At 44.7% G+C, this 24,686-nt stretch overlaps 1 protein-coding gene across 1 annotated transcript in view; it reads left to right on the top strand.

The window, feature by feature from the left end:
• LOC130131933 (zinc finger protein 585A-like) overlaps positions 1–24,686 on the top strand; it is a 44,932-nt gene that overhangs the window by 10,004 nt on the left and 10,242 nt on the right. Inside the window, exon 3 of the mRNA XM_056301660.1 lies at positions 15,261–16,127. Within this exon, the coding sequence (XP_056157635.1) occupies positions 15,261–16,127 (867 nt within the window). The remainder of the gene's footprint in view (positions 1–15,260; positions 16,128–24,686) is intronic.

Below are 24,686 nucleotides of genomic sequence, written 5' to 3'. Positions count from 1 at the left end.
TGGAGGGGACTTCAATGACACTCCAGATGATGAAATGGATCGATGGCCTCCCAGATCTTTGTTGTCATTGGGTTTTAAGCCTACGTCATTTATAAGTGATCACCTCTTGCTTTCAGATGCTTGGAGGTTTATGAACCCCAGTGTCAAAGATTACACATGGACCAACTCTAGCAGGTGCTCTCAGTCGAGAATTGAGTTATGGTTATTATCATCACAAGGATTACAGTTCATTTCAGAGGTTTCTCATTCACATGCTCCGCTGTCTGATCATAAAATAATAAGTCTTAGATTAGGGCTCTAAAGAAAACTCAAACATCAGAGGATATTGAAAGTTAAATAACAATTTATTGGATGATAAAAAATTTAAGGAAAGTGTGAAACTACTTGCAAAAGATATTTTTAATGAAAAGGAAATGAGTCCAATTCAAACATGGGAATTCTTTAAATTTAAAGTTAGAGAAGTTGCAATAAAACGCAGCAAAGAAATAAAAAAATTAAACTAGCAAAGAAGATCTCTTACAATTTATCTGAAGAAGAATTAAAAACACTTAAAAGTCTCAGTGAAGAACTAGATAGAATGTATATGAGACTCACCAAGGGTGCCTTCACCAGGTCAAGGGCTAAGTAGTTAGAAGGGGGGGGGGGATTCCAGTTACTTTTTTGGTTTAGAAAAAAGATATAGGAAAAGAAATAATATTGCATCGCTTAATGTAAATGGTATCATTAGCTCTGACCCCAATACTATTGCAAATTATATTACCTCCTTTTATAGCATATTATATACATCCGAATTTAATCAATCAAAATGTGACACATTTATGGAACATGTTACAAGAATTTACCCCCCTGATTTCTGAACAATTCAAAGAGAGCTGTGAAGGTGAGCTTTTAAGTTCAGAAATCACTGAAGCTGTACACTCAATGAAATTAAGGAAATCACCCGGAAATTATGGTCTCAGTTGAATTTTATCTTTGTTTTTTGGGATTTAATTAAGGAAAATTTATTACTCATGTTCAAAGAATGCATAGCTAGAAAGGAGATGACAACAACCATGAAACAAGGTCTGATAACCTTAATTCCTAAACCAGATAAAGATCATTTAGTAATTGAAAATTGGAGGTCAATTTCACTTTTAAACACAGACTATACATTTTTTATTGCAGGTTCATGCTAAAAGTTTAAAAAAGAATGTAGAAGAGATAATAAGTGAAAACCAAAATGGTTTATGCCCAAGCGTCACATTAGCTCTAACATCAGATTAGTATTAGACTTGACTATTCGAACTACATAAATTCAAATGCATTATTTGTATTCCATTATTTTTATAATGTGGCAGGATGAGGAAAAACACGGGAGATGAAGGCGAGTTTGATGTTTATTCCTCAGCTCCAAAACCAAACTACAGCGGGAACAACCCTGCACCAGCAAGCCCGGGAGCGTAAACCACGCCCCCAGCTCAGCTCACAGTCCTGCTGGGTGAGAGGCATAGCCCCTAGTGTCCGCCACACAGCCCCCCCCCCCCCCCGAACACCCAGAAGGGACTCCTGGAAAGAAAATTAGTCCTGGAAAGAAAATTAGTGTCTCACTGGAGGCTTAAGCAGCCTGCCATAACGGCTGCGCCGTCCCTCAGCCGAAACAGTAGGTGAAACACTGTCCAAAGTCGGCTGAGAAGCAGAACGCTGAACCCGTGAAGACACTGCCGGGGTCCTGGAAGGAGGACGACCCCGACGGGGAACGTGGGCCGGAAACACAACTTCGCCTGCCACCCTGTGCGCCGGTTTAAGCCTATCAAGCGTGACACGCTCCCTACGACCACCCATATCCAGCATAAAACCCTTTGGAGCTCCCATCGTTTGTCACTTTTCGACCTGCAGCCCAATACTCTTCCGCACGTGTTGTCAACCGCACGCAGAAGCTCCATCATAGAGATTCTGTCCTCTCCTTCCACGTCCACATTAACCACCAAGTCTTTGTCCAGCTCTCTCCCTTCCCCCTCCCTCCCCGCCGCCCTTGACGTCTCCGCTGCAACCGCCGCGTCTTTCACCAACGCCATTGCTGTAGCCTCTCCACCTCGTCGCTTTTCGTTTCTCGACTCGACTCTCCACCGCCGCCATTTCTCCTCTCTCCCCCGTCTCCATCACGCTTTCTGCCCCCAGTCGGATTCGCGTCCTGCTGGGGCTTCTTTGTTTCCGCCGCCATACCTCCATTTTGTTTGTCCGTCTGCCCGTCGTCGTTAGTCTTGTCCGGTCCGAGTGTCTTTGCCGTTTGTGCTATTTTCGTACTTTTAAAGCCACAAAAGTTTCACCCGTGCAGCAGAGAGCTGCTGGGGGGGGGGGGCTAGAAGCGTTATTTTCAGAAACTACTCTCTTTTCCCCGTCGATTTAATGCCTTTTTCGTCCGCTCCTCCGCCACCACGCCAACCCGGACGTTATCAGAGTGGTATGGCCGTAAGCCATTGGGCCGGCAGCGTGCCGCTCTTTTATATATAATTCGGCCTCCGCTCTTCATCTTTCTGCTATCAGCTTATGTCACCAGTTTCTGCGTTTATGACAAACTCCATCACATCTTATCGCTTTAGCTCTTGAATGATTCAAGTGTAAAGTGCAAGAATATGACTAAAAGGTAAGAGGCGGTCATTATGAAGACTTTGTAGTGACCTTTGACCAAAATGTGCAAGTCTGATATTTCCTATGTATTGGCTTTGTGAACTGGAATTGAGTAAAAGGGAGCTCGGAGTAGAGCCGCTGCTCCTTCGCATCAAAAGGAGCCAGTTGAGGTGGTTCGGGCATCTGATTAGGATGCCTCCTGGGCGCCTTCCTTTGGAGGTTTACCGAGCACAGCCAACTGGGAGGAGACCCCGGGGTAGACCCAAAACTCGCTGGAGGCACTACATGTCCAATCTGGCCCGGGAACGCCTTGGGATCCCCAGGAGGAGCTGGAGGGCGTTGCTGGGGAGAGGGACGTCTGGAGTGCCCTACTTAGTTTGCTTCCACTGCGACCCGACCCGAAAATACAAATTCGCCTCAAGGGGCTTTACATCAACACAACAATCTGGCCTTAGACTCTTTAATCGGATAAGGGACAACTCCCTAAAAAAACTTTTAACAGGGAGAAAAAATAGGAAGAGACCTCAGGGAGAGCAACAGAGGAGGGAGCTCTCTCCCAAGGTGGATAACGTGCAATGGACGTTGTGTTTACACAATTTACACAATACAACTGGTGGGGTATAACGTGGATTTATCTCTAAAATGTCTGGCAATGTTTTATATTAAGTCTTGTAATAAGTTTTAGTTAATAAGTAATAAGGCCCTTATTGTAAGTCCGTACAAAATGCGTATTAACATTATACGTTAATAAGACTTAAGTGTTAATAATGTGATTAAGTGATGGTGTTATTGTATTGTAAAGCGATTTTGAGTGTTAGAAAAGCGCTATATAAGTTTGATTTATTATTATTATTATTATTATTATTATTATTATTATTATTATCATTAACCTCCTGTCGTGTTCACCCCCCGCCCCTTACTTTAGTGTTCCCGGTCAAATTTGACCGGTCTGTTTTAAGGGCTTCCCACAAAGTGGAGTCGTTTACATCAGGAGTGTCGTTCTCAGCCAAGTAGGCTGCGATTGAGTTCAAAATTTGTAGTCGGAATTGTTCATCATTAAGTAAGAGAGGGTTGAATCGCCAGTTGTATGCGGGCCTAGCCATATTCATATCAAGTTTAAATTCTATGGGGCTATGGTCTGATATCAAAATATTGTGATACTTGGTGGACATTATGTCCGAGGACAGCTTGGCGTCTATTAGAAAGTAGTCGATTCTTGTATAAGATTTACGCACCTGTGGAAAAAAAGAACAATCTCTACCAGATGGGTGCTGCTGCCTCCAAATATCAACCAGGTTCAATGACCCCATCAGATGATTAAGGGCTATGGTGGAATTAGAAGGGGAAACGGGGCGCGTAGAACTTCTGTTGGTGAAACAGTCTATTATAGTATTAAAATCTCCACCGGTGATTAGGTGGGTGGTCGATAGACCAGGGATAAGATTAAAAACTTTTCTAAAAAATCCAGGGTCGTCAAAATTGGGTGCATATATATTCAAGAAGGTGACATGCCGTGATAAAATACTGCCTGTTACTATAAGATAACGACCATTCGGGTCAGAGATGGTCGAGACGTGAACAAACGGGACATTCCTGCGAATTAATATGGCGACTCCTCTGGCTTTGGATGAAAAGGTGGACTGAAATACCTGAGATACCCAGCTACATTTTAACCTCCACTGTTCTGTGTGCTTAATATGCGTTTCTTGTAAAAAGATTATAGCCCCAGATAAGGATTTCAAGCGCGAGAAAACCTTTCCTCTTTTCAGATTGGACCCTAAGCCTTTCACATTCCAGCTGAGTAGAATTAGGCTGCCGCCTTGTGGCGAGCCTGTGTAACCTGTAGAGAAACATTATTCAAACATTATGTGACGCATCCTCGTCAATAATACTACTGTCGGTGCATGAGCAGAGAGAGCAGAAACTCGGAACAGAGAAAAACAACATAACAAACCCTTCCCCCGCCCACTTCCCCAAACGAAGTAAAGCGCAAATTCCCTCATAAACACTGAGAAACAGCTAAACACAGCGATGAAATAACACTAACGTTAACTCTGCAGAAGAGAGTGGCTGGCTACCTATACCGTATCGGTGTAGTTAAGAAGCTCTGTCCACCCTCATGTCCGTAACACTCACACGGCGAGTTCAAGTTGAGCAAAGCGGGGGATCACAGGCCCCCCCCCCGGCGTTGGCGAGAATGCAAGTCCCGGTGATTCAACATGAAGACCCAATGGCAGCGGTGTTAGACACGATCCTGTCTATGAAAGCTTCGGGCATCTGCGGGTTTCTGGAATATTTTCTGCTGGTTTCTGTGGGTGATGATCAGTCTCGCAGGGAAAAGGAGGCCGTGTTTTATCCCTGCATCTCTCAGCTTCTTCTTCGCTCCGTCAAAGGCTCGGCATTGCTCGGCTACTTCAGGCGAGAAGTCTGGGGGTACACGTCGATCCGAGCTCCGTTGAAGGACAGAGGAGATTGTTGGCGGGCAAGCTTCAGGATCTTTTCCTTCTCCGGAAAGTGGTGGATTTTGGCGATCATGGTGCACGCCTATGCAGTGCGCCCGGTCCACTTTCAGTCCACCGGGGAAGTTCTGCACTCCCAGGAGTTTAGGTAAGAACCCCGCAGCGAACTCCGTCGGTTTGCCGCCCTCGACTTTCTCTGGTAGACCAGTGATTTTGAAGTTCGAGCGTCTTGAACGGCCCTCTAGGTCAATCAGCTTACTCTTCGTGGCTTTGCTGGTCTCAAGTCAGCTCATCACACCGCTTCTCCAGGGCTGCGATACGGGTCTCGTAGTCGGTAGCACACTCCTCCAAGTCAGCAATGCGAGTTGAGTGGTCGGTTAGTGAAGTTTGGACTGCATTTAGTTTAGTGTCCAGCGTATTGAACCTCGCGTTGATGTCCCCGTCTAGTTTCTGGATAGCGGTTGTCCTCCTCTTCTGGAGACAATTTTTGGTTCGTTGTCTTATTCTTATTGCTATGTCGTCTCTTGGCCATATTATTTGCGGTATGAGTGTGTTTTATTCTAAATTTTTTAGTGAGGGTTGTGGAGCTTCCCTAAAACGCGGCTACTCCATGCGGTGTTCAGGCCACGCCCCCCAGGCCACTTACTTTTGACTGACAGCAGACGTACGGAATAGCGCCGTGTACAGTGAGGCGCTACTTGTGCGAGAGTAGGGAGGGGAAGGTGAGAGCGGGCGTTAGCATGAACTGGGTGGATTATTTACTTTATCATCCATTTTCTTCCATGTATGGAGGAAAAAATGGAAGTGAAGAGAGAGGGGACACATCGTCCAAATGTTGTTCAAATAACACCAAGGGACAAATGAAAAAAATCACAAGTTTGTGTTACTTTGAAACCGGTCGTTGGTTTTGGGGCGTTATGTCACTGTATTGTTTATAAGGGTGGGGATACCTGCAGTCAGCTGAGACTGAAGAGGTCACCTAGATGAGTGATGAACACACACACACCCTCACACACACACACTCAAATGGGTGTTAACATTTTTCAACTGCTGTTCTGTGTAATTTATTTTAATTCTCTGTAATTTATCTGTAATTCTTTTCAATTATCAAAATCTTTTCAAAATGTTCAAGATATTAACAAAGTGAAAATTAAAAACCACTTCAAACATGAAATCATTGTTGTGTGGACCAAAATATAACACAAAATATAATACAAATTATTATTCTCATTATCTTTTTAAATTTTAATGGACTAATTTTTGATTATCTAATTAATTATCTTATTATCCAAAATGGCATAAAAACACATTGATTCTAATACGGGTCATTTCCGACCCACTTATGGAAGAGTGTAGGGTCCGGTCACTCATGCAGGGAGAGGTAAACTAGATCCGTTCTACACACTCCAGTACCATAGGTGGCAGTATTACTTATAAAATCGGTATTGCGATCCATCAAATGAATGCGAAGAAGAAAAAGAAGCGGATAAAGAAGAAGAAGACGAAGACGAAGAAGAAAAAGAGGAAAAAGGCTTCAGTTGAGTCTGAAAATGTCTTCTATCAAGTCGACTGATCGTTCGGTCAGCGGGATATTTGAGGAGTTCGAGAGAAGGATCGCAGAGTACGAAGAAGAGATTTCACGTCTAAAGAAGGAAAACCATCGGCAAAGGGAGAAACTGGACGCCATGTATAAACCTGAAGTACGGATGTACAGATTAGGTATGTACCAGCAAAAAGTTTAAATTATTCTTATTCACATCAACCATATCGTTTCGTAAGCGTCATATTTCCTGGTTTTGCATGAAACACTGTGTCGTGTTGCACACGGCGGAGGTTTGCCGTCAGGGCGTCACTCTCAACCTAAACCCGGACGGGCCCTGGACCACACCGCTTACCCAGCCAGCGGCGCGCCGTAAGATCCCGCGGCCCGTTTCGCAGCGGAGGTGCGGTCATAGAGACGCCCGCAAAATGAACTACAAAATATTACACGCGCGCGCAACTATTATGTGACTTACGGTAAAATAACCAACGCGCAAGTGAATACCTCAATTGTAATGAACGAAAGATGTTATTATTTTGAAGGTCCTGTCACGTGTTTAACTGGACCTACTCACGGGTGTACGTACAGTGCGTGTAACGTATACAGGAAGTGAGACGCTCATGTGATGAAGGTCGTATGTCGAACGAACGCTAGTAAAAGCTACACAGTTAAGAACCTACGAAGTCGGCTCATTCTTGAATTAATCTTATGTCAGTAAGACAAGGCGTCTACGGACATGACATGGTGTCAGAATAGTCTGTGTATCTGAACACGAGCGGTCGTGCCGAAGTTTAATCCGCCGAGTGAATTCAAGTTTGACTGCCCCGTCGGTTCTCGCTCTTCAGGCTCGCGACAAAGCTGGATAAAGACGACGGGGAGATTCAAGCGAGTTCGCTGATTTATGCAATGGGAGGCGAGGCTGAAAAGATATTCAGCTCGTTTGACTTCTCGGCGGAGGACGATAAAGCGGACTATGATATCGTACTGAAAAAGTTCGACGACTACTTTATTCCCCGCCGCAACATCATACATGAGAGGGCGTGCTTCTATCAACGTAGCCAGCGGCCAGGAGAAACAGCGGAGATGTACATCCGGGCATTGTATGAGCTGTCTGAACACTGTGAGTTTGGGGACAAGAGGGATGAATATATCAGAGCTCGTCTGGTAGTGGGCATAAAAGACAAAGTGCTCTCCCGTCAGTTCCAGCTCACAGCGGACCTTACTCTGGTGAAAGTCATTGAACAAGTGCGCCAGGCGGAGGCAATAACAAAGCAGCTCGGCCTCCAAGCTAACCAACCAGAGGCCCAGCTGGCTAACGTCAATGTTGTCCGACGGCGGGACGGACACCAAAAGAAAAAGGGCGGACAGCGTCATGGTGGCAGCAGTCCTGCAACCATCAAAGTAGATGAATGCGGGAGGTGCGGCAAGACGCAGCACACCGATGAGCGGAAGTGTCCTGCAATGAACAGTAAGTGCAACAAGTGTCATAAAAAGGGGCATTGGGAGCGTGTATGTCACTCTAAAGCGGTGAGAGAAGTCACTGAAGAGGTTAAACAGCTGTACTTTCTGGGAGAAGTTGGCAAAGAGAGCAGTCAGGAAGATTGGACTGTTAGTTTAACAATAAGTGATGTACCAATAACCTTTAAAATTGACACGGGGGCTGACGCTACTGTTATCAACCAAGGGACATTTAAAAGCTGAAGCCAAACATAAAACTGGGACCTCCTGACACATGCTTCATAAGCCCAGGTGGAAACATCAGCTGCATAGGACAGTTTCAAGCCACAACCAACTACAAGGAGAAACAATACTCATTTCCAGTGTATGTGATCAAGGGGAGAGGCAGCTGTCTGCTGAGTCGTCCAGAGGCAGTGGAGATGGGTCTAGTGAAGCGGATGGATGAGGTCAGTGGAGTTTTCGGTTCAAGTGGACTGCTGAAAACAGACCCAGTGAAAATAGCTCTGGTGGACGATGCCCAGCCATATGCGGTGCATACAGCCAGACGGATACCGCTGCCACTTGTACCACTGGTTAAGAAAGAACTGCAGCGCATGGAAAATGAGGGCATTATTGAAAAAGTGACTCAGCCCACAGAATGGTGCGCCGCTATGGTGCCGGTGCTGAAACCGAACAAGAAAGAGGTTCGCTGCTGCGCTGACCTCAGGAGGCTGAATCGAGCGGTGAAACGTGAGAAATACGTGCTGCCCACTATGGAGGAAATAATGCCAAGGCTTGCAGGGTCAACGTTCTTCACAACGTTGGATGCAGCAAGTGGGTTTTACCAGATCCCCTTGCATGAAGACAGCAGGGGGCTCACCACTTTCATCACCCCATTTGGGTATAACGAAACAGCAGGTCTCAATTTGAACCAAGCGAAATGCAAGTTCAAACAGACACAGGTCCGCTTCCTTGGTCACGTCATCGACGAGGCAGGCATCAGACCTGACCCGGACAAAGTGGCCGGAATAGAGAACTTTCCTCAGCCCCAGAACGTGACGGAACTCAAGAGGTTCCTCGGGATGGTGAACTATTTGGCAAAATACGTCCCAGAGCTGTCCACTGTAGGTCAGCCGCTTTATGGACTGCTTAAAGCAACGACAGAGTGGCTGTGGGGACCTGCACAGAACACAGCATTCCAAGACCTTAAAGCAGCACTCGCCACTGCCCCGATACTCACCTTTTATGACGTCACTAAGGCTACGGTGGTGTCAGCAGATGCCAGCAGCTACGGGCTGGGGGGCGTTCTGCTCCAGCAGCACGGGGAACACTGGAAGCCCGTGGCCTACTGCTCCCGACGGCTGAGTGACGCAGAGACAAGGTACGCACAGATCGAGAAAGAGTACTTAGCCAGCGTCTGGGCATGTGAAAGGTTCGAGAAGTACTTGTTTGGGCTTGACAATTTCAGACCTGTCACCGAGCATAAACCACTAGTGCCTCTCATGAACAGCAAAGACTTGGATAATGACGTGCCCATTAGGTGCCAGAGACTGTTAATGAGGCTGATGCGTTTCAATGCAGGGGCTGAATACGCACCAGGCAATACGTTAGCTGTGGCTGATGCACTCTCCAGAGGCCCAGAGCAGCGCTACGGAGATGGTGCTTCTCATGATGATGTTGCGGCGCACATCGATGCCATCGTGTGCCAGGTGCCTGCCACACCTCAAAGGATGCAGGAGATAAAACAGAGCACGGATGGGGATCTGCAGCTCCAGACTGTGTTGGGCTTCATCAGACACGGCTGGCCTGAGTATGTCGATAAAGTGCCGGAGACAGTCAGAGACTTTTATCAGGTGAGAGGGGAGTTATCTGAGGTAGATGGTTTAGTCATCAGAGGCAGTCGTATCCTCATTCCCACAGAGATGAGGGAGGTGATCTTAGAGAGAATACACGACGGGCACCAGGGGATAGTTAAGTGCAGAGAGAGCTAGCCAATCAGTGTGGTGGCCCAAAATGACCGAGCACATTACAGCAAAGATACAGCAATGTCAATTCCGCAGAGAACACAAGAACACAGAGAAAAGAGCCTTTAATGTCAAGTGAGCTCCCATTGAGACCATGGCAGAAAGTTGGCATAGACCTGTGTGAGTACAAAAAGCAAAACTACTTGATAGTGTCTCACTATTATTCCAGGTTTTTGGAGATCCTAAATCTACCAACAACTATTAGCAGTCAGGTTGTAGCTAGGCTGAAGGCTACATTTGCACGTTTTGGTATCCCTGAAATTGTAGTTAATGATAATGGGCCACAGCTAGTTTCAGAAGAGATGAGGAGGTTCAGTGAGGATTATGATTTCATCCATGTGACTTCAAGCCCACACTACCCCCAGAGTAATGGACAGGCAGAGAGGGCTGTTCAGATAGCCAAAAGCATATTAAGACAGGAAGACCCTCTCCTCGCCCTGTTGACATACAGAGCTACACCCTCTTTTTCCACTGGAGCCAGTCCAGCGGAATTGCTCATGGGTAGGAGAATCAGAACCACCTCACCCACATTGCAGCATAACCTGAAACCGGCCTGGCCTAAAGAGGAACTGATCAAAACCGCTGACGCCGCAGCCAAATCGAAGCAGGCTTTCTACTACAACCGCAGGAACGGCGTGCGGACACTGCGCCCACTTAACTCGGGTGACACAGTACTCACCAAACTTGATGGACAGAAAACATGGACAATGCCAGCAGTTGTTCACAGTCAGAGCTCCACTCCCAGATCCTACATAGTGGAGACAGCTCAAGGTGAACATTACAGAAGGAACAGGCGCCACCTGTTGGCCACACCCAAAACACTCACCTTTGTCAGCAGGGATCCTGACCATGTCACTCCAGGGGAGAGTGGAAACACGGATGAGTCCCGAGCAGCAGAAATGCCAACTTCCACACCACATGTTACTCGCTCTGGCAGGGTGAGCAAGCCAGCAATCCGGCTGGATTTGTGAGGCGTATGGACTTGTGTACTGTGGGAGATTTTTTTATTTATTTATTTATTTTTTGTGAAAAGGGGGGTGATATACAGGTTGGAATTAAAATATAAATATTTCAGTTGAGTTATGGACTCTTTAAAGCTTACACCCCAGGCCTGTCAGTAAAATGTTGGACACTGTAAATCAAAGATGTTTGTCTTTGCTCTTTCTGTTTTACAGTTGATTTTATTTGTCAAATAAAGCTACGGTTAAAGTCAGGAGTTGCTAAACTGGAGTTAAAATTGTTGGCAGTAAATGTTCAGAGAAATGTTTAGAAAATCACCTTAGAGGGGGAGATGTAATGAATGAAAGATGTTATTATTTTGAAGGTCCTGTCACTTGTTTAACTTGACCTACTCACGGGTGTACGTGCAGTGCGTGTGACGTATACAGGAAGTGAGACGCTCATGATATGAAGGTTGTATGCTGAACGAACGCTAGTAAAAGCTACACAGTTAAGAACCTACGAAGTCGGCTCATTCTTGAATTAATCTTATGTCAGTAGATAAGGCGTCTACGGACATTACATCAATCTCGTTATTTTTCAAGTTAGCTAAGTTAGTAGTTAATGGCATCTTCTGAATACTCAGCTTCGAATAAAACCCATCACACAAACCATGTAACGCTAACCAACACACAGCTCTATAATAGCAAGACGAAAGCAGTCGACGCCATGGCAGTGGGCAGAAACAAAGGGTTACCGCTCAGCCGAGGCTGAGACAGAAAATGTGGTAGCCATCACAGGACGAACACACAGTTCTAATGGACCGGCCATTCATAAACGAGCACAGAAAACAGACTCACAAAGAGACCCAAGGCTAGGCCATCAGCTTACCCTGTATTCATTTGATTCCATGATTAATAAATATCCCTGTCCCATCCTAGCGGTGTAGCTAGGAGCAGTGGGCCGCCGCCGCGCAGCACCCGGGGACCAACTCCATCTTTTGCTTCCTACTGACTCGGTCAGGGACACAGACAGGAGTATTAACCCTAACATACACGTCTTTTGATGGTGGGAGGAAACCCTCACAGACACGGGGAGAACATGCAAGCCCCACACAGAAAGGAACTGGGACGGCCCGGGGTTCGAACCCAGGACCTTCTTGCTGTGAGGTAACAGTGCTGGTCACTGTGCTGGAAGTAGGCGTATCCAGGAAATGAATGCATTTCCCAGCCCGAATTTACTTAGTGCAGTAAACAAATAATCCCATTCAACCCTGCCAAATCGCTTTTTCAGCGTTGACTGCGATCACTACTTCAGGGTCGTTGTGGTAGTCGTAGTATAAATAATATTTAAGAGGGTATGGACATTATAGTACAGCTGGTGCCCTTTTTATGAATGCGGTTTGTTAATCTGAAACAATAGTTGGGAGGATATTTGCCAAGTGATGGGCCAGAGCCTTAGCTAGGATCTTAGCATCCACATTTATTCAGGAGAGAGGTCTGTAAGAGCTGCAGAGATTTCAGTCTATCTTTTTTTAGAAGCAGACATATGGAAGCTTGTCTTAAAGTAGGATGGAGGGAGCCTTGTTGCAGCGATTCCTTACATACAGAATGCAAAAGTGGGGCCAGATTAGCCGGAAATCTTAAAAAAAAAAAAAAATCAACTGGAAATCCGTCGGGGCCAGGAGCTTTATTGTTTTGCGTGCTTTTTCATAGTAAAGGTGATTTCCTATACAGTTAATGGTGAATCGAGTTCTTTAGTAACCTCAGGGTTTCTAACGGTGAAATTGAGACTATCCAAGAAAGAGCTCATTTCGGTGGTATCAGATGGAGATTCAAACTTGTAGAAAGTAGAATACAATGAGCAAAAGGCAAAGTTGATGGTGGTAGGGTCAATATGCAATGTGCCTGACGAATCTTTTATCTGAGGGATCATATGAGAGGCTGCCTGGCGACGTAGTCGGTGAGCTAGGAGGCGGCTTGCCTTATGCCCATGCTCATAATATGTGGAGCGTGAACGCAGAAGAAGGCGCTCTGCATCAGTGGTTGTGGTGAGATCAAATTCAGTCTGTGAATCAACATGACATGTGAGTAAACTGGGAGAGGGGCAAGTAGCAAGTTGTTGATCCAATTCACTAAAAAAAAATTTTTTTTTACATTTTTCTTTTTATCCAGCCAGTTACTCCCATTGAACCTCCATACAGCTGAGTACTGGGTTTGAATTAAAAGAGGGGATTGTGAGGGCAATTTACATATGTATGTTGCCTACTTTTGTCTTTGATACCTGTCTGCTCCAAGCTAAGCTTGCTACTAGCTATTATTGATAGCTAATACAGCTAACGTACTATTACTGTTACTTTTACCCACACAATGCGCTGATTTCTTCCTTCATGTTTTGGTGTTTTCCGGCTACTTCCTGGATAGTTCTGAAATGCTTGACGGGCATAGCAACAGTAACTAAGGGGGGAGGGACTTTGCGAAAGGTCAATTTGGATGGTACAATTGTATTAAAAGCAGAGCGGTAATTAATCAACAACATTCTGACAGGTATATTTCTTTTCAAGGTGTACTAGAGCAGTGTGCACAGCAAGTGAGATAGATCTGTTGGAACAGCAGGCAAACTGTAATGGGTAAAGGGTAACAAGAATGTTACATTTTATATATGCTATAACCAGTCTTTCCAGGAGTTGCTTTACTCCGTCGACAGGAGAGGGAGAGGCACACTGGTCGGAAGGGCTACCAACAGGGCTGGTGAGGGGCAAAAGCCAGTTTGCAGTCAGGTGAGGTGACTGCTGACCAGGCCACATGACCAGTGGCTTGCTTTGCGAGCCTTCCCACACCAGCAAACGGAGATAAACTTCGCCGCATCTGCCAACGAGGCTGAGCTAGTAGTAACAATAGAAGGTCTGCTGTCAGGCCCAGGCCTCAGGCTATCTGGAGTGCGCGTTGTCACGTCTAACGTAATCCTAGCTGAAAGAAGCTGCTCTCTAATAGAGAAAACCCATCTTTAACTGCAGAACAGTCGCCAAATACCATTGTTTTAACGAGGCTGCTTTGACTGCAAATGCAATACAGCTAACTGCTAAGCTAGGCTAAGATCGAAGCTAGTAAACAAACTGGGAACGAAAGGCTGCCCACTAACAAGTCATTTGGGAGAGAAATCTAGAGAATCTTGCAATAAGTGAACAAAGCACAGAAAATAGCTAAATCAGTAGGACAAATGAAGAGGTTAGGGCAGAATATAGAGGAGAAGAGAGCGTAAGAGAATAAACAGAGTTATCGATCAAACAAAGCCAGATCTCATGAAGGTGGAAGCCAGAAACGGCTGGCAGTGACGAGAGGTCTGCGACTGTTGGTTTCTGTTCAACAACTCTCTAAATTGTAAACTGAAAAAAATGTCCCTGCTTTAAAGAAGTGCTCAAAGTATTGGTACTACAGATGAGGGTTTTTTGCTTTTGTCACAAGGTTTAGATTAACATGTAAAGTAGTTGTTTCTGTAAAACAGACTTCACTTAGTATTTCATGGCTCATAACTTAATTTAAAACATAGAATAATAGCTTTCTGTAATGTATGTATATTGTCTCTCACCTCTAGACCTCCAGCAACTCTTGCCTTCTGAAAAGGAGGTTCCCTTGGTGAAGCAGGAATGCAGCTCCAGTTGGGGCCAGGAGGCACCAGCGTCCCTATCCATCAAAGAGGAAGAGGAGGAACACTGGACCAGTCAGGAGGAAGAGCAGCTTCAGCGACCACAGGAGGCTTCTTTAACCAAGTTCCCATTCACTCCTGTCTCTGTGAAGAGGGAAAATGAAGTGAAACCTCTTTCCATACCACTTCATCAAAGCCAAAAAGGGGAGTACAGAGAGGCAGAGCCTCCAGCCAGCACCTTAACCAAAGAGATGAAAACAGAACCTGATGAAGAGACATGTGGACTATCAGAACTAGTCGGTAACCGAGATCAGGGTGGTGATTTAGAAACAACTCCTGATGGTCAGCGCCTTTCTTCAGACTCCTGTCTAAGTGAGGCTGAAGACAATGATGATGGTTGTAGTAAGACTAGAGAACCACAGTCAAGTTTGGACAAAACGGACAACACTGAAATAAAGCATCAGAGATCTCTTCAGAAAAAAGCCTTCAGTTGCTCCGTCTATGCTCAAGGGCTTTCTAGAAGAGGACGTGTGCGAATTCACATGAATGAACACACGGGAGAGAAACCGTTTAGGTGCTCAGTCTGTGGTAACTGGTTTTCTCAAAAAGCTCATATGCAAATACATATGAGAAGACATACAGGGGAGAAACCGTTTAGATGCTCAGACTGCGGCAAAGAGTTTTCGGATAAAAGAGATTTGCAGAGACACATGAGAATACATACAGGAGAGAAACCCTTCAGTTGCTCCGTCTGTGGTAAAGCGTTTTCTCAAAACAGTCATTTGCACACACACATAAGAATGCATACAGGGGAGAAACCCTTTGGATGCTCAGACTGCGGCAAGTTGTTTTCTCGACCAGGTCAGTTGAATGTACATATGAGGATACATACCAGAGAAAAACCTTTTAGATGCTCCGACTGCGGCAAAGGGTTTTTCAACAAAAGGGATATGCAGAGACACATGAGAACACACACAGGAGAGAAACCGTTCAGCTGCTCAGTCTGTGGTAAAGTGTTTTCGGATGAAAGAGATATGCGGAGACACATGAGAATACATACAGGAGAGAAACCCTTCAGTTGCTCCGTCTGCGGTAAAGCGTTTTCTCAAAAACGTTATTTGCACACACACATAAGAATGCATACAGGGGAGAAACCCTTTAGATGCTCAGACTGCGGCAAGTGGTTTTCTCAACCAGGTCATTTGAATGTACATATGAGGATACATACCGGAGAAAAACCTTTTAGATGCTCCGACTGCGGCAAAGGGTTTTCCGATAAAAGGGATATGCAGAGACACATGAGAACACACACAGGAGAGAAACCGTTCAGCTGCTCAGTCTGTGGTAAAGTGTTTTCTATGAGAGGAAATCTACTGAAACACATGAGAATACACACAGGAGAAAAACCTTTTAGCTGTTCAGTGTGTGGCAACACTTTCGCTAGAAAAGAACATATTAATACACACATGAGAATACATGCGGAGAAGAAACCTTGATGAGTCTTTGGTGAAGGTTTTAGTCAGGGGAAACATGACATCACAGAGAACAAAACGTGGCTCTGCTTGTGGAAACAAAAAAACTTATTTGTTCATGTGTCATGATTACATTACAGTTTCATTTAGCAGACGCTTTCGACTTAAAACAACACAAGCAAGGATCTAGTCAGGAGCCAACAATGCAAGTGTCAGAAAACATTTCCATGTACACTGGACTTACTGAATGTTCGAAGGTGAACCCTAAAGTGGATGTTGATTATGAAATTGTTGGAACGTCGAACATTTCACAGTTCATTAGATGAGCCTGCAGTGAATTCATTCCGTTTAACATGAGTTCTGTTCTTGACAGCAAACTCTTAAGTGCCAGCTGGTAGTCAAGTATCCACTCAATGTGTGATTCTTTCTTCAAGTGAATTAAAGTTTCTGTATTCTTACTGAGTCATCCTAACTTGTTCATGTCAAATCCAGTACAAATAAATCATACAGCTCCAATGATGTTTTACTCTTCCCAGGAATCTTGATTTATTTGCACATCACCAACCTGATGACTAATTTTTTTCTTTTGATAAAATGCATTAACATCAATAAATCTAAAACCACCCTGTTTGATATTGTCTAAGAAAGGGAAAAGCAATACTTTTGTCCAAGAAATTGAATTTGTGACTTGGGATTTTGTGCAAAAAGAAGAAATTTGAATTACGTAAATAAAATAAAGTTTTCGAACTCTGACTTAAAAGTATTCACTTCTGTTTAAAAAAATATACATAAAGGAGGTCCATTTTAATCCCTTATTTTTATTTTATTTATTTTTTTACACAAGTGTTTTCAAACAGAAGTTAAGGCTGGATATCAACCTACAGTTATGAAGTACCCTGGGTCAAGGTTTGGGTTTGTAATAGTGGTTTTTAAAGGCAGTAGGAACAATGCCAGTGACAACGAGTTCATCAGATTTAATATAGGGACTGCAAAAACGGCCCAAGGCCTTTAAAACTTAAGGGAACACGTATGCAAGTACTGGCTTTAGCAGCTGTGAGGGCAATTCATATATGAATGTTTGCTCACTTCTGATCTTTGACCACGTATCAGCTGTGCTTTGTTCACGCTGCTTGGATGGATCGATGCCCGGGGCTCGTGTGGCAGGACACAGTTGAAGTAACACAGGTGGTGCTATAAAAGTGCCTTCTCCTGTACGAACAGGAAAAGGCCTGTGACTGACTGTCGGTTGATGGCGGAGGACTGTCTGGGAAACTTATTCGAGGGTAACAAGGTCTGAAGAAGCGGTCCTGGGGATCACGAGCTGGATGAGGGGAGACCTGACCAATGAACTCTGATGTTTTCACACTGGCCAAAAAACCCGCTAACATCCGCCTTTGGTCCCGTTACCCGTTCGGATGACAGTCCAGCAATAGAGATGAGTTACTTCTCCCAACCACATTAGTTTACAATAAGCATGGCCCAGCTGTTAGTGCTGCAAGGTATAAAGGGAGTGGGCTCTGAGATCAGATGTACTGGAGTCTTATTTCGGAGGAAGGACGGTGGATTATTTTGGTCTTAAAAGTGGACAATCTTTTGTTTATTACTTGCAATGTTTATGGACCAAATAGGACAGTTAAAGCAAAGGCTATGTTCTCTAAGCTCTCTTTAAAACTAACAGACCTTGAGGGAAAGTACAAAGATCCTATTTTTATCATTGGAGGGGACTTCAATGACACTCCAGATGATGAAATAGATCGATGGCCTCCCAGATCTTCGTTGTCATTGGGTTTTAAGCCTACGTCATTTATAAGTGATCACCTCTTGCTTTCAGATGCTTGGAGGTTTATGAACCCCAGTGTCAAAGATTACACATGGACCAACTCTAGCAGGTGCTCTCAGTCGAGAATTGACTTATGGTTATTATCATCACAAGGATTACAGTTCATTTCAGGTTTCTCATTCACATGCTCCGCTGTCTGATCATAAAATAATAAGTCTTAGATTAAAGGGCTCTAAAGAAAACTCAAACATCAGAGGATATTGGAAGTTAAATAACAATTTATTGGATGATAACAATTTTAAGGAAAGTGTGAAACTACTTGCAAAAGATATTTTTAATGAAAAAGAAATGAGTCAAATTCAAACATGGGAATTCTTTAAATTTAAAGTTAGAGAAGTTGCAATAAAACGTAGCAAAGAAATCAAAAAATTAAACTCTAGCAAAGAAGATCTCTTAATGAACCAGCTACAGTTGTTAACTTCTAGGCACAATTTATCTGAAGAAGAATTAAAAACACTTAAAAGTCTCAGTGAAGAACTAGATAGAATGTATATGAGACTCACCAAGGGTGCCTTCACCAGGTCAAGGGCTAAGTAGTTAGAAGGGGGGGGGGGATTCCAGTTGCTTTTTTGGTTTAGAAAAAAGAAATAGGAAAAGAAATAATATTGCATCTCTTAATGTAAATGGTATCATTAGCTCTGACCCCAATACTATTGCAAATTATATTACCTCCTTTTATAGCAAATTATATACCTCCGAATTTAATCAATCAAAATGTGACACATTTATGGAACACGTTACAAGAATTTACCCCCCTGATTTCTGAACAATTCAAAGAGAGCTGTGAAGGTGAGCTTTTAAGTTCAGAAATCACTGAAGCTGTACACTCAATAAAATGAAGGAAATCACCCGGAAATTATGGTCTCTCAGTTGAATTTTATCTTTGTTTTTTTGGGATTTAATTAAGGAAAATTTATTACTCATGTTCAAAGAATGCATAGCTAGAAAGGAGATGACAACAACCATGAAACAAGGTCTGATAACCTTAATTCCTAAACCAGATAAAGATCATTTAGTAATTGAAAATTGGAGGCCAATTTCACTTTTAAACACAGACTATAATTTTTTTATTGCAGGTTCATGCTAAAAGTTTAAAAAAGAATCTAGAAGAGATAATAAGTGAAAACCAAAATGGTTTATGCCCAAGCGTCACATTAGCTCTAACATCAGATTAGTATTAGACTTGACTATTCGAACTACATAAATTCAAATGCATTATTTGTATTCCTTTATTTTTATAATGTGGCAGGATGAGGAAAAACACGGGAGATGAAGGCGAGTTTGATGTTTATTCCTCAGCTCCAAAACCAAACTACAGCGGGAACAACCCTGCACCAGCAAGCCCGGGAGCGTAAACCACGCCCCCAGCTCAGCTCACAGTCCTGCTGGGTGAGAGGCATAGCCCCTAGTGTCCGCCACACAGCCCCCCCCCCCCCGAACACCCAGAAGGGACTCCTGGAAAGAAAATTAGTCCTGGAAAGAAAATTAGTGTCTCACTGGAGGCTTAAGCAGCCTGCCATAACGGCTGCGCCGTCCCTCAGCCGAAACAGTAGGTGAAACACTGTCCAAAGTCGGCTGAGAAGCAGAACGCTGAACCCGTGAAGACACTGCCGGGGTCCTGGAAGGAGGACGACCCCGACGGGGAACCTGGGCCGGAAACACAACTTCGCCTGCCACCCTGTGCGCCGGTTTAAGCCTATCAAGCGTGACACGCTCCCTACGCCCACCCATATCCAGCACAAAACCCTTTGGAGCTCCCATCGTTTGTCACTTTTCGACCTGCAGCCCAATACTCTTCCGCACGTGTTGTCAACCGCACGCAGAAGCTCCATCATAGAGATTCTGTCCTCTCCTTCCACGTCCACATTAACCACCAAGTCTTTGTCCAGCTCTCTCCGTTCCCCCTCCCTCCCCGCCGCCCTTTACGTCTCCGCTGCAACCGCCGCGTCTTTCACCAACGCCATTGCTGTAGCCTCTCCACCTCGTCGCTTTTCGTTTCTCGACTCGACTCTCCACCGCCACCATTTCTCCTCTCTCCCCCGTCTTCATCACGCTTTCTGCCCCCAGTCGGATTCGCGTCCTGCTGGGGCTTCTTTGTTTCCGCTGCCATACCTCCATTTTGTTTGTCCGTCTGCCCGTCGTCGTTAGTCTTGTCCGGTCCGAGTGTCTTTGCCGTTTGTGCCATTTTCGTACTTTTAAAGCCACAAAAGTTTCACCCGTGCAGCAGAGAGCTGCTGGGGGGGGGGGGGGGCTAGAAGCGTTATTTTCAGAAACTACTCTTTTCCCCGTCGATTTAATGCCCTTTTCGTCCGCTCCTCCGCCACCACGCCAACCCGGACGTTATCAGAGTGGTATGGCCGTAAGCCATTGGGCCGGCAGCGTGCCGCTCTTTTATATATAATTCGGCCTCCGCTCTTCATCTTTCTGCTATCAGCTTATGTCACCAGTTTCTGCGTTTATGACAAACTCCATCACATCTTATCGCTTTTGCACTTGAATGAGTCAAGTGTAAAGTGCAAGAAATGGCTAAAAGGTAAGAGGCGGTCATTATGAAGACTTTGTAGTGACCTTTGACCAAAATGTGCAAGTCTGATATTTCCTATGTATTGGCTTTGTGAACTGGAATTGAGTAAAAGGGAGCTCGGAGTAGAGCCGCTGCTCCTTCGCGTCAAAAGGAGCCAGTTGAGGTGGTTCGGGCATCTGATTAGGATGCCTCCTGGGCGCCTTCCTTTGGAGGTTTACCGAGCACAGCCAACTGGGAGGAGACCCCGGGGTAGACCCAGAACTCGCTGGAGGCACTACATGTCCAATATGGCCCGGGAACGCCTTGGGATCCCCCAGGAGGAGCTGGAGGGCGTTGCTGGGGAGAGGGACGTCTGGAGTGCCCTACTTAGTTTGCTTCCACCGCGACCCGACCCGAAACTACAAATTCGCCTCAAGGGGCTTTACATCAACACAACAATCTGGCCTTAGACTCTTTAATCGGATAAGGGACAACTCCCTAAAAAAACTTTTAACAGGGAGAAAAAATAGGAAGAGACCTCAGGGAGAGCAACAGAGGAGGGATCTCTCTCCCAAGGTGGATAACGTGCAATGGACGTTGTGTTTACACAATTTACACAATACAACTGGTGGGGTATAACGTGGATTTATCTCTAAAATGTCTGGTAATGTTTTATATTAAGTCTTGTAATACGTTTTAGTTAATAAGTAATAAGGCCCTTATTGTAAGTCCGTACAAAATGCGTATTAACATTATGCGTTAATAAGACTTAAGTGTTAATAATGTGATTAAGTGATGGTGTTATTGTATTGTAAAGCGACTTTGAGTGTTAGAAAAGCGCTATATAAGTTTGATTTATTATTATTATTATTATTATTATTATCATTAACCTCCTGTCGTGTTCACCCCCCGCCCCTTACTTTAGTGTTCCCGGTCAAATTTGACCGGTCTGTTTTAAGGGCTTCCCACAAAGTGGAGTCGTTTACATCAGGAGTGTCGTTCTCAGCCAAGTAGGCTGTGATTGAGTTCAAAATTTGTAGTCGGAATTGTTCATCATTAAGTAAGAGAGGGTTGAATCGCCAGTTGTATGCGGGCCTAGCCATATTCATATCAAGTTTAAATTCTATGGGGCTATGGTCTGATATCAAAATATTGTGATACTTGGTGGAAATTATGTCCGAGGACAGCTTGGCGTCTATTAGAAAGTAGTCGATTCTTGTATAAGATTTACGCACCTGTGGAAAAAAAGAACAATCTCTACCAGACGGGTGCTGGTGCCTCCAAATATCAACCAGGTTCAATGACCCCATCAGATGATTAAGGGCTATGGTGGAATTAGACGGGGAAACGGGGCGCGTAGAACTTCTGTTGGTGAAACAGTCTAATATAGTATTAAAATTCTCCACCGGTGATTAGGTGGGTGGTCGATAGACCAGGGATAAGATTAAAAACTTTTCTAAAAAATCCAGGGTCGTCAAAATTGGGCGCATATATATTCAAGAAGGTGACATGCCGTGATAAAACACTGCCTGTTACTATAAGATAACGACCATTCGGGTAGGAGATGGTCGAGACGTGAACAAACGGGACATTCCTGCGAATTAATATGGCGACTCCTCTGGCTTTGGATGAAAAGGTGGACTGAAATACCTGAGATACCCAGCTACATTTTAACCTCCACTGTTCTGTGTGCTTAACATGCGTTTCTTGTAAAAAAGATTATAGCCCCAGATAAGGATTTCAAGCGCGAGAAAACCTTTCCTCTTTTCAGATTGGACCCTAAGCCTTTCACATTCCAGCTGAGTAGAATTAGGCTGCCACCTTGTGGCGAGCCTGTGTAACCTGTTGAAGCCATAGAGAAACATTCAAACATTATGTGACGCATCCTCGTCAATACTACTACTGTCGGTGCATGAGCAGAGAGAGCAGAAACTCGGAACAGAGAAAAACAACATAACAAACCCTTCCCCCGCCCACTTCCCCAAACGAAGTAAAGCGCAAATTCCCTCAGAAACACTGAGAAACAGCTAAACACAGCAATGAAATAACACTAACGTTAACTCTGCAAAAGAGAGTGGCTGGCTACGTATACCGTATCGGTGTAGTTAAGAAGCTCTGTCCACCCTCATGTCCGTAACACTCACACGGCGAGTTCAAGTTGAGCAAAGCGGGGGATCACAGCCCCCCCCCCGGTGTTGGCGAGAATGCAAGTCCCGGTGATTCAACATGAAGACCCAATGGCAGCGGTGTTAGACGCGATCCTGTCTATGAAAGCTTCGGCATCTGCGGGTTTTTGGAATATTTTCTGTTGGTTTCTGTGGGTGATGATCAGTCTCGCAGGGAAAAGGAGGCCGTGTTTTATCCCCTGCATCTCTCAGCTTCTTCTTCGCTCCGTCAAAGGCTCGGCATTGCTCGGCTACTTCAGGCGAGAAGTCTGGGGGTACACGTCGATCCGAGCTCCGTTGAAGGACAGAGGAGATTGTTGGCGGGCAAGCTTCAGGATCTTTTCCATCTCCGGAAAGTGGTGGATTTTGGCGATCATGGTGCACGCCTATGCAGTGCGCCCGGTCCACTTTCAGTCCACCGGGGAAGTTCTGCACTCCCAGGAGTTTAGGTAAGAACCCCGCAGCGAACTCCGTCGGTTTGCCGCCCTCGACTTTCTCTGGTAGACCAGTGATTTTGAAGTTCGAGCGTCTTGAACGGCCCTCTAGGTCAATCAGCTTACTCTTCGTGGCTTTGCTGGTCTCAAGTCAGCTCATCACACCGCTTCTCCAGGGCTGCCATACGGGTCTCGTAGTCGGTAGCACACTCCTCCAAGTCAGCAATGCGAGTTGAGTGGTCGGTTAGTGAAGTTTGGACTGCATTTAGTTTAGTGTCCAGCGTATTGAACCTCGCGTTGATGTCCCCGTCTAGTTTCTGGATAGCGGTTGTCCTCCTCTTCTGGAGACAATTTTTGGTTCGTTGTCTTATTCTTATTGCTATGTCGTCTCTTGGCCATATTATTTGCGGTATGAGTGTGTTTTATTCTAAATTTTTTAGTGAGGGTTGTGGAGCTTCCCTAAAACGCGGCTACTCCATGCGGTGTTCAGGCCACGCCCCCCAGGCCACTTATCTTTTGACTGACAGCAGACGTACGGAATAGCGCCGTGTACAGTGAGGCGCTACTTGTGCGAGAGTAGGGAGGGGAAGGTGAGAGCGGGCGTTAGCATGAACTGGGTGGATTATTTACTTTATCATCCATTTTCTTCCATGTCTGGAGGAAAAAATGGAAGTGAAGAGAGAGGGGACACATCGTCCAAATGTTGTTCAAATAACACAAAGGGACAAATGAAAAAAATCACAAGTTTGTGTTACTTTGAAACCTGTCGTTGGTTTCGGGCGTTATGTCACTGTATTGTTTATAAGGGTGGGGATACCTGCAGTCAGCTGAGACTGAAGAGGTCACCTAGATGAGTGATGAACACACACACACCCTCACACACACACACTCAAATGGGTGTTAACATTTTTCAACTGCTGTTCTGTGTAATTTATTTTAATTCTCTGTAATTTATCTGTAATTCTTTTCAATTATCAAAATCTTTTCAAAATGTTCAAGATATTAACAAAGTGAAAAATAAAAACCACTTCAAACATGAAATCATTGTTGTGTGGACCAAAATATAACACAAAATATAATACAAATTATTATTCTCATTATCTTTTTACATTTTAATGGACTAATTTTTGATTATCTAATTAATTATCTTATTATCCAAAATGGCATAAAAACACATTGATTCTAATACGGGTCATTTCCGACCCACTTATGGAAGAGTGTAGGGTCCGGTCACTCATGCAGGGAGAGGTAAACTAGATCCGTTCTACACACTCCAGTACCATAGGTGGCAGTATTACTTATAAAATCGGTATTGCGATCCATCAAATGAATGCGAAGAAGAAAAAGAAGCGGACGAAGACGAAAAAGAAGAAGACGACGAAGCGGAAGAAGAAGAGGGAAAAGAAGGCTTCAGTCGAGTCTGAAAATGTCTTCTATCAAGTCGACTGATCGTTCGGTCAGCGGGATATTTGAGGAGTTCGAGAGAAGGATCGCAGAGTACGAAGAAGAGATTTCACGTCTAAAGAAGGAAAACCATCGGCAACGGGAGAAACTGGACGCCATGTATAAACCTGAAGTACGGATGTACAGATTAGGTATGTACCAGCAAAAAGTTTAAATT

This window comes from Lampris incognitus, assembly GCF_029633865.1.
Source record: "Lampris incognitus isolate fLamInc1 chromosome 17 unlocalized genomic scaffold, fLamInc1.hap2 SUPER_17_unloc_1, whole genome shotgun sequence".
NCBI lineage: Eukaryota > Metazoa > Chordata > Actinopteri > Lampriformes > Lampridae > Lampris > Lampris incognitus.
The sequence above is the reverse complement of the archived record's forward strand: the minus strand, read 5'-3'. Positions and strand labels throughout refer to the sequence as shown.